Raw genomic sequence first — 12,832 nt, forward strand, 5'->3', positions numbered from 1 at the left:
AAAGTGTTACTGGTATAGGGTTTAGTAATACCAGTGGCCTCAGGCATCCATGGGGAGTCACAGGACATATCCTTCTTGGAGAAGGCTGCCTAACTATATAGGGTTATGCTCAGGCTCCTCTGCAACGAAGCCAGCCAATAGATACCTTTCCTTTCATCTCTTTATGACATCATGGTTACTCTGGCAATGTTTTGCACCTAGTTACACAATAATGTCTTCCTGCCACAATATCCAATACACACTCCACTGAATTCTCACTCAAAAGAGCCCACAGGTTTTCAATGGCAGATGAGAACCAGGGCTGAGTCAAGAACCCTGGACAGTAGACATGCCTTAGAATGATCATCACCACATGGACAGCATTTGTTGTCTTCCGGAGAGCAACGGGGCCCCCTTTCTCATCTATCAGAAGTATGGTAAGGACAAGGGATGTAAATAGAGCAAATTGAGCTCAAAACTGGGTGGTACCAGGGGGTATTCAACACAAAACTGAGCCTACTGAATTCTCCTTGCTTCTTTACCCCCTCTGTTAAGGATGATGATGTTGTGGAGACTGAGGCTGTGTCTGTATTGGAGCATTGGCTGAAGAAGGTAAGTGTGACAGCTCTTAAACGGCCAAAGTGCAAACTCTACTGAAATTATGTCCCATGCAGTCTGTTCTAGAAGGATCCTAAGCCACAAAACTTGAGAAAGTTGTGGGTTGGGCTGGGTGTGTGTATTGACAGTAATACCCAAAGGTTGCTGAATCCTATTCACCCAAACAGGTTAAGTAATTTGTAGGCCTATTCAATGCATGGTTCTAAATGGTTCTAAAGTACTTACAAAACTAAAGGTCTGGTGGTGAAAATTTCAGAACTCTAACAAAACTCTCAAAATTTCATTATAAATGGCAGTTCCTAATTGGTTCTGTATGCCTGAATATCAAGCAAAAAGTGGGCACTAGAAATAATATCATATGAAAGCTGACTGGCACAACCTGGGGATCACAACCAGACACAGTGAAGACATCTGCCCTTGCGCTATGCTTCTCTGCTGCTACTCATGCCCAGTGTGGAACACATCTCACCACGCTAAAACAGTAGATGTGGCTCTTAATGAAACATGCCACATTATCATAGGGTGTCTGCGCCCTACACCACTGGAGAAATTACACTGTTTAGCTGGTATTGCACCACCTGACATCCGCTGGGAAGTAGCAGCCAGTAGTGAAAGGACCAAGGCAGTGACATCTCCTGCCCATCCCTTGTTTGGGTATCAGCCAGCACGTCAATGACTTAAATCAAGAAATAGTTCTCTAAGATCTACAGAGACACTCGCAGGAACACCTCAGCAAGCGAGAGTCCAAAAGTGGCAGGTTTAAACCCAGAACCTCAACCAATGGCTGATACCAAATGAGAGACTCCCTCCTGGGCACACAGAAAACTGGGCGACTTGGAAGACGCTGAACAGACTGCGCTCTGGCACCATGAGATGCAGATCCAACCTTAAGAAATGGGGCTACAAAGTGGAATCCACAAAGTGCGAGTGTGGAGAAGAGCAAACCACAGACCACCTGCTGCAATGCAACCTGAGCCTGCCACATACACTATGGAGGACTTTCTTGCAGCAACACCAGAGGCACTCCAAGTGGCCAGCTACCGGTCAATGGACATTTAATCAACTACCAAGTTTGCAAACTTTGTGTTTTGTTTGTTTGTTAAAAATGCAATGTAACTGTTTGCTCTGCCCCTGACACGATAAATAAATAAATAGGTTCTGTCATAAAAATCGCCAATAATGAAATAATAATTAAATTTTGAAAGAGTTCTGAAATTTTCACCACCAGAACTTTTGTTTTCTAAGTATTTTAAAACCATTTAGAACTATTCATTGAATAGGCCTAGTAATTTGGAGAGCTCATGTGAATTTTAGCTCAAAACCAGGAGAAGATTCACTCCTGTACCATTGCATGGGACTTTTTACCAGTTCAAAGGCATCCACATACAATGCTGCAGAAAGGCACTGTTGTTTGTATTTGTGTGTGATTTTTTTCCCAGATTGAACAAGAATCTGTCAAGGTATTTAGGCAGAAATCAGAAAACAGGACGGAGAGTAAGGCAGAAACTAGATATGATATGAAAGCATTTCCTTCACTTAGCCACGATTTGGTAGCAGCAAGATCAAAACCAGAAGCTTGGGATAAGTTTGAAGACCGGAGACTACAAATGGTAAGATGATGGTAGATGGGCTGAAGTATGTGTGTTGTGGCAGGAGGAGCTTTGACTCAGTTTTTGTGCAACTGAGGTTGGAATCAGATTTTTGGATGGGGCTCATGGGCCCTTTGCACTTTGTCCAAAACAGTCTCCCAATTGCAATCAAATCCTGGTGGGTAGGGGGTTGCTGCTGCTTCCTAGCGGGGAAGAGATGCAGGAAGGGGCTTAGAGGAGGATGCAGCTGGTGTTGATTCTGAGTGGAAGGGAAATGCCAGCACATGCTATCTGACAGTGCTTCCTCATTTCTTTTCCCCTACAGCAGACACTAACTGCACCTTCCTCCATGACTTGTCTTCCCATCGCCGTACTGGTAAGAAGCAGCATCAGCAGCCTCCCCTCTATGGAAGGGTTTGGCAGCAACTGGGATATTGGGAGGGCATATGGCACATGGGTGGATCATGCCTATTTCAATGTGGGAAGAAACAAAAGGAGGAGAACAAGCCATGGAGCCTCATAACCTCCAGGTTGAGATGTAGATTTAGTGTGGTATAAATTTTACTAGGTGCCCCCTGGCAGCACTGCGGGTTAAACCGCTGAGCTATTGAACTTGCTGACCGGAAGGTTGGTGGTTCAAATCTGGGGAGCAGGGTGAGCTCCAACTGTTAGGCCCAGCTTCTGCCAACCTAGCAGTTAGAAAACATGCAAATGTGAGTATATCAATAGGTACCGCTTTGGGGGGAAGGTAATGGCACTCCATGCAGTCGTGCTGGCCAATTGACCTAGGAGGTGTTTACAGACAACACTGGCTCTTCAGCTTCAAAATGGAGATGAAAACCAACCCCAGACATGACTAGACTTAATAATAATAATAATAATAATAATAATAATACTTTATTTATATCCCTCTCCATCTCTCCCAGGGGGACTCTGTGCGACTTACATGAGACCACACCCAAAAGTATAGTACATACATTATAATAAAACACATGGCAATACCAGAAATAAAAAACACAACGCAGACAAGAAATTTAAAACAGAAATTTCACTGGGCAGGGCTACATTCAAAGCTAATTTTTTTTAAAAGCACTGGGAGATAGGACAATTTATCAGGATGAGGATCCAAGAATGAGGGAGGATTCAATTGCACAAACCATAAATAAAGTGCTTCTAAGGACATTTAGTGCAAAATATCAAGGGGAAACCTTTATCTCTCTTATCAAGACAGAATAAGGCACAATATCTGCATTTAACTGGGGTTTCTGAGCCCACACTGTCATATATCCCAGTTCAAAGCAAATAATGTGGAGTTTAATTCAACCGGGGTGAAAGGGAATTCAGATAACCCAATTCAAAGTAGATATTGTGGAATTTTCTGCCTTGATATTCTGGGTTATATGGCTGCTTGAAAGCTGATGAGTTTGATTTGAAGTGAAGCCCCTGGTGGCACAGTGGGTTAAACCGCTGAGCTGCTAACCTTGTTGACCAAAAGGTTGCAGGTTCGAATCCAGGGAGCGGGGTGAGCTCCCACTGTTATCCCCAGTTTCTGCCAACTTAGCAGTTTGAAAACATGCAAATGTGAGTAGATCAATAGGTAATGCTCCGGCAGGAAGGCAACGACCACATGACCTTGAAGTATCTATGGACAACTCCAGCTCTTCGGCTTAGAAATCGAGATGAGCACCGCCCCCCAGAGTCGGACACAACTAGACTTAATGTCAGGGGAAACCTTTACCTTTACCCAGGATCCCCCAAAGTTGGCCACACTTCTCTCTCCCATAATTCTCCTCCAATTTGAATGGAGACAAAGCTACTTTTCCACTCCCACCATTCACCCACACCCCTAGATGTATCAGAGAGGACTTTTCTCTTTTTCCATCCTTCTCTTCCTCCCAAGGCTTAGAACAAGATCTTTTACCAGCTTTCTAGATCCCAATGTTGTTGGGTAAAATAGTATTCTCCATATATGAACCCACACGTTCCCTTCGATCATCTGGAGAGGCCCTGCTCATGATCCCACCTGCGTCGCAAGCGCGTTTGGTGGGGACGAGGGACAGGGCCTTCTCTGTGGTGGCCCCCCGACTCTGGAACTCTCTCCCCAAGGACATCAGACAAGCCCCAACATTGGCAATCTTTAGGAAGAGCCTGGCTGTTCCAGTGTGCCTTTCCAGATTGGGAAACTCCTGGCATCATGTCCCAAATGCACTTTGTTAGAGATCTAAGATTGTCTGCACATTGCACCTACCTCCAAAAAAACCTCTACATACTTCCTGTCAAGTTCAGCACTTTTTATTTTGTCCATTATATTTGGCCTGGCCTTTAGGTTTTAAATGCGTCATGGTGTCATTGTTTTTAGTGTTTCATTGTTTTTGCTTGATGTTTTATTATTTACTTATGAGTTTTACTGTTATATTTGTATGTTGTTGTTTGTTGGCGGTCTTGGCCTTTGTAAGCCGCATCGAGTCCTTAGGGAGATTTTGCGGGATATAAATAAAGTTAATAATAATAATAATAATAATAATAATAATAATATTCTCTCTGCATCTTGAAATACGAGGTTCCTTAAGATCCCTATCAGCAGTGGTCCCCAAACTCTGATCTTCCAGATATTTTGGACTCTAGCCCAGCTTGACAAACAAGGACTCGGGGCTGAAGCCCAAAACATCTGGAGGATCACATTTGGGAATCACTGCCTGCTACTAAGGAAATGATTGCGTCAGAATACAAACTTCAAATCTCCCTGAAATGGGAGAAGTGTGAAGATAAGCTTTTTATCCCTTTATCGATATTATTTCTAAATGGATGCTAATGCCACTGTTGGAGTCAGGTATTCAATTATAACAGAGGATAGGCCCCCAGGATGCCTGTAATAGTTTTATACTAGCAATAGTATAGTAGTGTTGCCATGCAAACAAAACCTTTTCAAATTCCTCTATTTGCACAAGAATTGAATTTTCAAGAGCTCTCTTTTTCACTCAAATTGGGTTGGGTTGTGTATTTATCTTTGGCCCTAAAATAGTTTACCACCTCCTCAATCTGGCAAAATTGTTTTCTCCACTCTCTTAGTGATGTTGTGAGGGCGTTCTGAGGCTAATGATTTTTTAAACAACTTTTGAGGGAGAAGGCTGAGACAATGGAGGGGAGTATGGGCTCCCTAAAGGGGGTAAATAATAATAATAATAATAATAATAATAATAATAATAATAATAATAATGCACAATACTCCTGACCTCACAATCATGTTAAAAAACAAAGCATGGATTGGGTTGTTGTAGGTTTTTCCGGGTTATATGGTCATGTTCTGGAGGCATTTTCTCCTGACGTTTCACCTGCATCTATGGCAAGCATCCTCAGAGGTAGTGAGGACTTCTGGAACTGGAAGTGAGGCCTTCTTCCTGGAATGTAAAGTTACTCTCATTAAAGACATACTATACTATGCATTTGATTTTTTTTTAATGACCAACATTTTCCATTGCAACTAATCAGATCTTTCCAACTATTTGTTACAGGAAATATTTCCGCTGTCAAATACCTTGCTTGCCTCTTCTTCTAGTCACAACCTTTTGGATGACAGATTGAAGACTCAGTTCACCCGATGGAGGTGACGATTTCAGCGAAGTCCCTACGGCCTTTCTTTCCATTTCTTTTATTTTATAAAATTGTATTTGCTAAGTATTAAACCTTTGTGAAGCCCCCCCCCCTTTATGCTAAAAACTTTTATTAAATTGATAAGGTGTTTGTAGTTATGTGAGGTGTTTACCCTTCTTAGACACAGAGCTCTGGTGACACATCAAACTACAAACCCCAGGATTCCATAGGAGAGGGGTATGGAAGTGCTGTCAAATTGCTATAATTCTGCAGTGTGGATGGTCTGGGAATGGATGGTTGGATATTGTTTGATACTGATTTAAGAAGGTGGAATTATATCTATATTTTAACCCATGCTTCCTCCTCTGTGTGTGAGATACCTGTATTTGTTTTGCAGCCAAACCAGGGTGTATCGTGTGACGAGTGACATGAGAAAGGATGCCATGCAAGAGAGGCTGGACAAAGTGAGGAACAGGTGAGGAGCCTCCTGAATTAGAGGAACAAATTATTGAGTAACAGTGGTTGCACAGCAGCTATTATTTCTCTATAAGAACAAAATAACCCTCCTTTAGCCATTGATGCTAACTTCTAAGGCTGGGCGATTTCGTTCGTTAATTTCATAATTCGCTATTAATTCGTTATTTTTTTTATAACAAAGCAATATTGAACCATTCAGGAGCAACTAAAAAACGAAACGGATTTTTCAATTCGTTTCGTAATTGTTTCGAAATTGTTTCGAAATCGTTTCGAAATCGTTTAGAAATTGTTTCGTTATTATTTCCGCATGTCTGGTGCAAGTTTTAGGGTTGCTGTTTGTTTCCTCAGTGAAAAAAAAAATATAATTATCGCACCAACAGTCAACAACAGAGGGAGAGGGAAGCTTCAGAAGTTTCCCCTGTCCCATTTGGAGGTTTTTTTAGCATATTGCGCGATCGCGTCCGCCATTAACAAATCGATTCGTTATTGTTTCGTAATTGTTTCGTAATTTCCGAAATTTCGTAAATTTCAAACTTTTTTTAAGGAAATTTTTGGAATTCTTTTAAAAATCGAAACGCAAAAACCCCCTAAAAACTAATCGAGTTTAGAAACAATTTTTTCCGTGGTTGCCCAACCCTACTAACTTCCAAATGTAATTATTGTTTCGATCCAACATTCACTTAACATTAATCAGGCAAGTTGAATACTAAGTCTGATCCAGACTTGATTATCTTGAGCGTTTCTAGCCCTAGAAGTTGGGAAACAAACTGTTTACCTTGACTGCCAGAGTTAAATCCTTATGCCAACATTTGAATCAATCTCCTGAGACATAGGATGGAAGTCATCCATTAAGGTCATCATCTCTTTTTTCTTCTTACCTTCATTGCATTTGTTTTACTTTGTAGGTTCCCTTAGTAGCCTTTATGCTGTGTCCAGTGAAAGGTTCATTTAACACAACTGTGTTTCCAGTGACTGGTGACAGATCCCCAGGCTTTAGCGGTCTTTCAGAGCCTTAACTGGAGATGCCAGGGCTTTTCTGGAACTCTTGGAGTGTAAAACATATGCTCCACCATTGAGTCATGACACTGATTTATATATTTATTTTATTTTCTATACTTACACCCCACCCTTCTCACCTCCGGAGGGGCGGGGGGGGGGGGACTCAGGGCAGCCTCCCAACAAGATGCATTAACATCATAAAACAATAAATAAACACATTTGACAGATACATTAAGAACATGAAAACAATTAATTTAAAACAATTGAATAAACATGCCAGTTAAAAACCAAATCCGAGTCTGGGCCAATTCTTTGTCATGGGTTGCCTAGGTTGTCTTTCCATTTGCTGCTAATCATTAGTCAAATGCCTGGTCCCATAGCCAAGTCTTAAGTTTCTTTCTGAAAGACAGGAGGGAGGTAGTCAGTCTGATGTCTCTGGAGAGAGAGTTTCACAGATGGGGGGCCACTACTTAGAAGGCCCTGTCCCTTGTCCCCACCAATCGCGTTTGCGATAGTGGTGGGATCGAGAGCAGGGCTTCTCCAGATGATCTTAAACTTTGTGATGGTTGATAACAGGAGATACATTCAGACAGGTAGTCTGGGCCAGAACCGTTTAGGGCTTCCTTTCTACTTCGCTATCTTTCTAAATCTTTATTCTTTTGAAGCAAGCAAAATGTTTTGATTCATGAATCCATGAAGCAACTCTATAAGGTAGGCCTGCAACCTTCATTTTATCACCACCACACAATGGAAATGGGAGAGCACTGAAAGAGTAGCCACTTGTTTAAGAGTTATTAATTTTGTTGATTTGGGAGGGGTGTTGTTTTTTGTTGTTGTGTATTTTTAAATTGTTTTCGACTTATGGTGACACCAAGGGGAACCTGTCATGGAGTTTTCTGGGTCTGAATGTATGTGGGCTTCTATGGCTGAGTGAATAAGCAAACCCTGATCACAGACCTGTAGTCTCAAACCACTATACCTTCTGTCTCAAGAAACTTGAGCAGTTTTTGGATTACAGGAGGAGCTTGAAACGTGGCTGGGATTTGTAGGCATGGGACGATTTGCTCTCAAAGAGTCAATGGATTTGCTCTCAAAGAGTCAATGGAAAGCTTAGTAACCCTGCCTCACATACACACAACCTTGAGTGTGTTGCTTATTTAAGTGCAGAAAAATTGGAAATTTAGAATATGCCCCATCTTGCCTCTGCCTTCATGTTTTTATGGCTCAGAACAAGAGATGAAGAAGATTAGGAGCACCTGTTAGTTCCTCCTGTGATAGGTTTGCCAGAGTTTATGTAACACAATCTCCTGGCTGCTTATCCCTCCTCCTGCCCCTCAATTTTGGGTGTTCCACCAAGGAAATTTGCATTGATGGTCTTGGAAATTGAACGGGCAAAAGTATGATAGCTGGGACCCAACACTATGCTAGTTGCATAACACGGCTCTGAATTAAGGAAGGGAAGTGCATGAGACAGTGGAGCATATGAGAGACGCAGCTGCATCAGAGTCCTGAGAACATTGCTCCGCAGAAAGAGGGAGAGGAAACATTTCTACCCCATTTGCCATCTTTGTAAGCTGTTTTTTAAATAATTTAACAGTAAATAACTCTAACATTACTTCACTCACCTTAATACTTGACTGTTTGTTGTCCCCCCCTTTCTGACCCGTGTTGGGCACGTCTTCCCTTCATTAATTCTGCCCCACATTGTGCAACCAGCATAGGCTTCCAGCTACTAGAGTAGGGTCCCAATTATCATACTTTTGCCTTTGAATGGAGCCATACACTTCCCAAAGTTGGTGAGTTTGGAGAAACAAGGCAGTTACTTTCAGGGACATGTGTGTGTGTGTGTGTGTGTGTTGTCAGGTATTTAAAGCATGCACCTGAATTGGATTTCTGATCACATTATTCAATAATCATTGGCTTTGTCTGGGTTTTGCAGGAGAATTTTCAATCTTGTCATCATTTCTGTCACCTTTCAGCATCTCCAGGGTCATGTTTGAAGCAGTAAATGAAGCTGATCACAACCTGTCTGACATCAACATCCACTCCTCGCTGTCCAAATTCTAGACACAGACAGGTGAGGTCTTCTTTCCCAGTTCCCTCTCCTCCCTTCCTCTGCTTGTGTTGCCTACTTCCGTTGCCGAATTGGAACCAAGGTATCCATCCATGGTATTTATCCTTTTTCCTCTTTCTTTCTTTTTCTTCCCAAAGTTCATAGAAGAAACAAAGACTATTGATATTTCGTCTCTCAGCAAATAGTGAAAGCTCCTGAAATCGCCAATCTAACAGGAATCCTAGGGGAAAAAAACTTATTTTTTTCAAGTTATCTTTTTTAAATCATTTGACTGTTGAAAATATCTATCTACTATATAGATTTTCCAGTATTAATAAAATGTTTTAGTGTTCAAAATGCTTTATGAAAGAGAGATTGATTTTTTTTTTAAAAAAATAGCCAGAAATATTGTTCACGTACAAGTAAGTATATTCATACACACATGCATTTTTGGTGGGTGTTGAATTTTGTGTGGCAGATGTTGCACAAAATTTCCATCAGATGGCAGTATACGCTTGCAAGAGAGGATAATTGGAGGCTGGAAGATTTTGGAAAGACCGCAAACTGACTACAAGGTTCATAGGCGAACCTGAATTTAGAACTTGATTATCGAACTGTTTCCTAGAATATCTGTTTTTGTTCTGGACTAACTTCATTCTATAGTATTGACCAGAATGATTGTATCACATTGATACATGGTAATTTTCCTAAGTATCAATGTGAGGGATCATTTACACTGCAGAATTAATTCAGTTTGAATCCTGGAAGTTGGTCTTTACAAGGTCTTTAACCTTTTCTGCCAAAGGGTTGCACTTTGGTGATCCCTTATTTGTTTGTTTTTCATGTCAGGAGCGACTTAAGAAACTGCAAGTCGCTTCTGGTGTGAGAGAATTGGCCATCTGCAAGGACGTTGCCCAGGGGATGGCCAGATGGTTTTGATGTTTTGCCATCCTTGTGGGAGGCTTATCTCATGTCCCTGTATGGGGAGCTGAAGCTAACAGAGGGAACTCATCTGTGCTCTTCCTGGATTTGAACCTCTGACTTGTCGGTCTTCAGTCCTGCCAGCACAAAGGTTTAACCCATTGCACCACCGGGGGCTCCTAACTCTTTGGTGGAAAAGGTTAAAAACCTTGCAAAACTGTAATTCTTGTGATTCTATAGCACAGAGTAACGGTAGATAAAGTATATCAAATGACATCATTTCTACAGTGTAGATGCACCCCTTGTCTGCCAACCCCTGAAATAATGAGACCACATACCAGTATTTGGGTTTAAATATGGGCAACTTTTATTAATTGCTACCTATTAAACTATAACTGGATCCTGAACTTGGTGGCAAAGCCAAGGTAGCGTCCCTGCCTGGCCTACCCCTTGGCTAGTTAGGACGAAACACCTGGATCCCCAGGGAACCTAATCTGGGCAACCTCTAAGGAAAATGTATTGGAGAAGTGCTTTGCTTTACTCATAGAATCATAGAATCCTAGAGTTGGAAGAAACCTCATGGGCCATCCTGTCCAACCCTCTGCCAAGAAGCAGGAAAATTGCATTCAAAGCACCCCCAACAGATGGCCATCCAGCCTCTATATAAAAGCTACCAAAGAAGGAGCCTCCATCACACTCCGGGGCAGAGAGTTTCACTGCTGAACTGCTCTCATAGTCAGGAAGTTCTTCCTAATGTTCAGATGGAATCTCCTTTCCTGTAGTTGTTCTGCGTCCTAGTCTCCAGGGCAGCAGAAAACAAACTTGGCTATCATGTCTCCTCTCAGCCTTCTCTTATTCAGGCAAAACACCCAGCTCTTTAAGCCCCTCCTTATAGGGCATGTTTTCCAGACCCTTGATCATTTTATTATTATTATTTATTTATTAGATGCACTTATTGACCGCCATTCTCAGCCCTTACGGGCGACTCATGGCGGTGTACAGTACACATAAAAAGACAGTTACAGAAGCCAGTATCAACAACATATGACTATACAACAAATACAAACTACATAAAAATCCGCTTCGTCTCTTAGTAGAATCATAGCCAGTCTCATCATCCTTATACCATTCCAGTTCTCATTACCGTAATGTTGTTGCTTAGCACTTAATTAAATGCCCTCTCGAACAGCCAGGTCTTAAGGCTTTTTCGAAAGGACATGAGGGAGGGCGCCTGTCTGATGTGTGCCGGGAGAGTGTTCCACAGCCGGGGGGCCACCACCGAGAAGGCCCTCTCCCTCGTCCCCGCCAGCCGTGCCTGTGATGCAGGCGGGATCGAGAGAAGGGCCTCCCCAGACGATCTCAAGGTCCTCGTGGGCTCGTAGGCCAGGATGCGGTCAGAAAGGTATTTTGGGCCGGAACCGTTTAGGGCTTTGTAGGCCAAGACCAGCACCTTGAATTGGGTCCGGTAGCAAATCGGCAGCCAGTGAAGCTGGGACAACAAGGGCGTTGTGTGCTCCCTGCTACCCGCTCCAGTTAGTAACATGGCTGCCGCACGCTGGACCAGCTGAAGCTTCCGGGCCGTCTTCAAGGGCAGCCCCACGTAGAGAGCGTTGCAGTAATCCAGGCGGGATGTGACAAGAGCGTGTACCACCGTGGCCAAGTCAGACTTCCCGAGATACGGGCGCAGCTGGCGCACGAGCCTAAGCTGTGCAAATGCTCCCCTGGTCACCGCTGAAACCTGGGGATCCAGGCTCAACGATGAGTCCAGGGTCACACCCAAGCTGCGAACCTGCGCCTTCAAGGGGAGTGCGACCCCGTCCAGCACAGGCTGTAACCCTATATCCCGTTCGGCCTTGCGACTGACCAGGAGTACCTCTGTCTTGTCTGGATTTAGTTTCAGTTTGTTCGCCCTCATCCAGACCGTTACAGCGGCCAGGCACCGGTTCAGGACCTCGACAGCCTCCTTAGTAGCAGGTGGGAAGGAGTGACAGAGTTGGACGTCATCTGCGTACAGATGACACCGCACCCCGAAACTCCGGATGATCTCACCCAGCGGCTTCATGTAGATGTTAAACAGCATGGGGGACAGTATGGAACCCTGTGGCACCCCACAAGTCAAAGGTTGTGGTGCGGAACAGGAGTCCCCCAATGACACCTTCTGGGTGCGACCCTCCAGAAATGACCGGAGCCACCGCAAAGCAATGCCTCCAAGACCCATTTCCGCAAGGCGCCCCAGAAGGATACCGTGGTCGACGGTATCGAAGGCCGCTGAGAGGTCCAGGAGCACCAACAGGGACACACTCCCCCTGTCTAGCTCCCGGCGCAGATCATCCACTAAGGTGACCAAGACCGTCTCGGTACCATGCCCCGGTCTGAAACCAGACTGTGCCGGATCCAGATAATCCGTGTCTCTCAAGAATACCTGGAGTTGTGAGGCCACCACGCTTTCCATGACTTTGCCCAAAAAGGGGAGATTGGAAACAGGCCGAAAGTTGTCCAATTTAGTGGGGTCCAGTGATGGCTTCTTCAACAGCGGCTTTATAATAGCCTGTTTTAGGCTCGCTGGAATCTTGCCTTCCCGAAGGGAGGCATTCACCACCACTGT

General features: G+C 43.6%; 1 protein-coding gene across 1 annotated transcript; it reads left to right on the top strand.

Moving 5' to 3' along the window:
* The first annotated feature begins 1,930 nt into the window (after nt 1-1,930).
* SPATA19 (spermatogenesis associated 19) lies at nt 1,931-9,324 on the top strand. The gene is made up of 4 exons (XM_067470609.1): nt 1,931-2,207; nt 5,699-5,790; nt 6,175-6,252; nt 9,233-9,324. Exons 1-4 carry the CDS (start codon nt 2,115-2,117, stop codon nt 9,318-9,320), a joined length of 351 nt encoding a protein of 116 aa, XP_067326710.1. The 5' UTR covers nt 1,931-2,114; the 3' UTR covers nt 9,321-9,324.
* Nucleotides 9,325-12,832: the final 3,508 nt, after the last annotated feature.

The sequence above is a fragment of the Anolis sagrei genome, chromosome 7, assembly GCF_037176765.1.
Source record: "Anolis sagrei isolate rAnoSag1 chromosome 7, rAnoSag1.mat, whole genome shotgun sequence".
Taxonomy (NCBI): Eukaryota; Metazoa; Chordata; class Lepidosauria; order Squamata; family Dactyloidae; genus Anolis; species Anolis sagrei.

Coding starts and splice junctions, on each gene's coding strand:
- SPATA19 (XM_067470609.1), top strand. CDS start 2,115: ATGAAAGCATTTCCTTCACTTAGCCACGATTTGGTAGCAGCAAGATCA. Junction 2,208..5,698: donor AAGACCGGAGACTACAAATG/GTAAGATGATGG, acceptor TATTTGTTACAG/GAAATATTTCCGCTGTCAAA. Junction 5,791..6,174: donor ACTCAGTTCACCCGATGGAG/GTGACGATTTCA, acceptor TTTGTTTTGCAG/CCAAACCAGGGTGTATCGTG.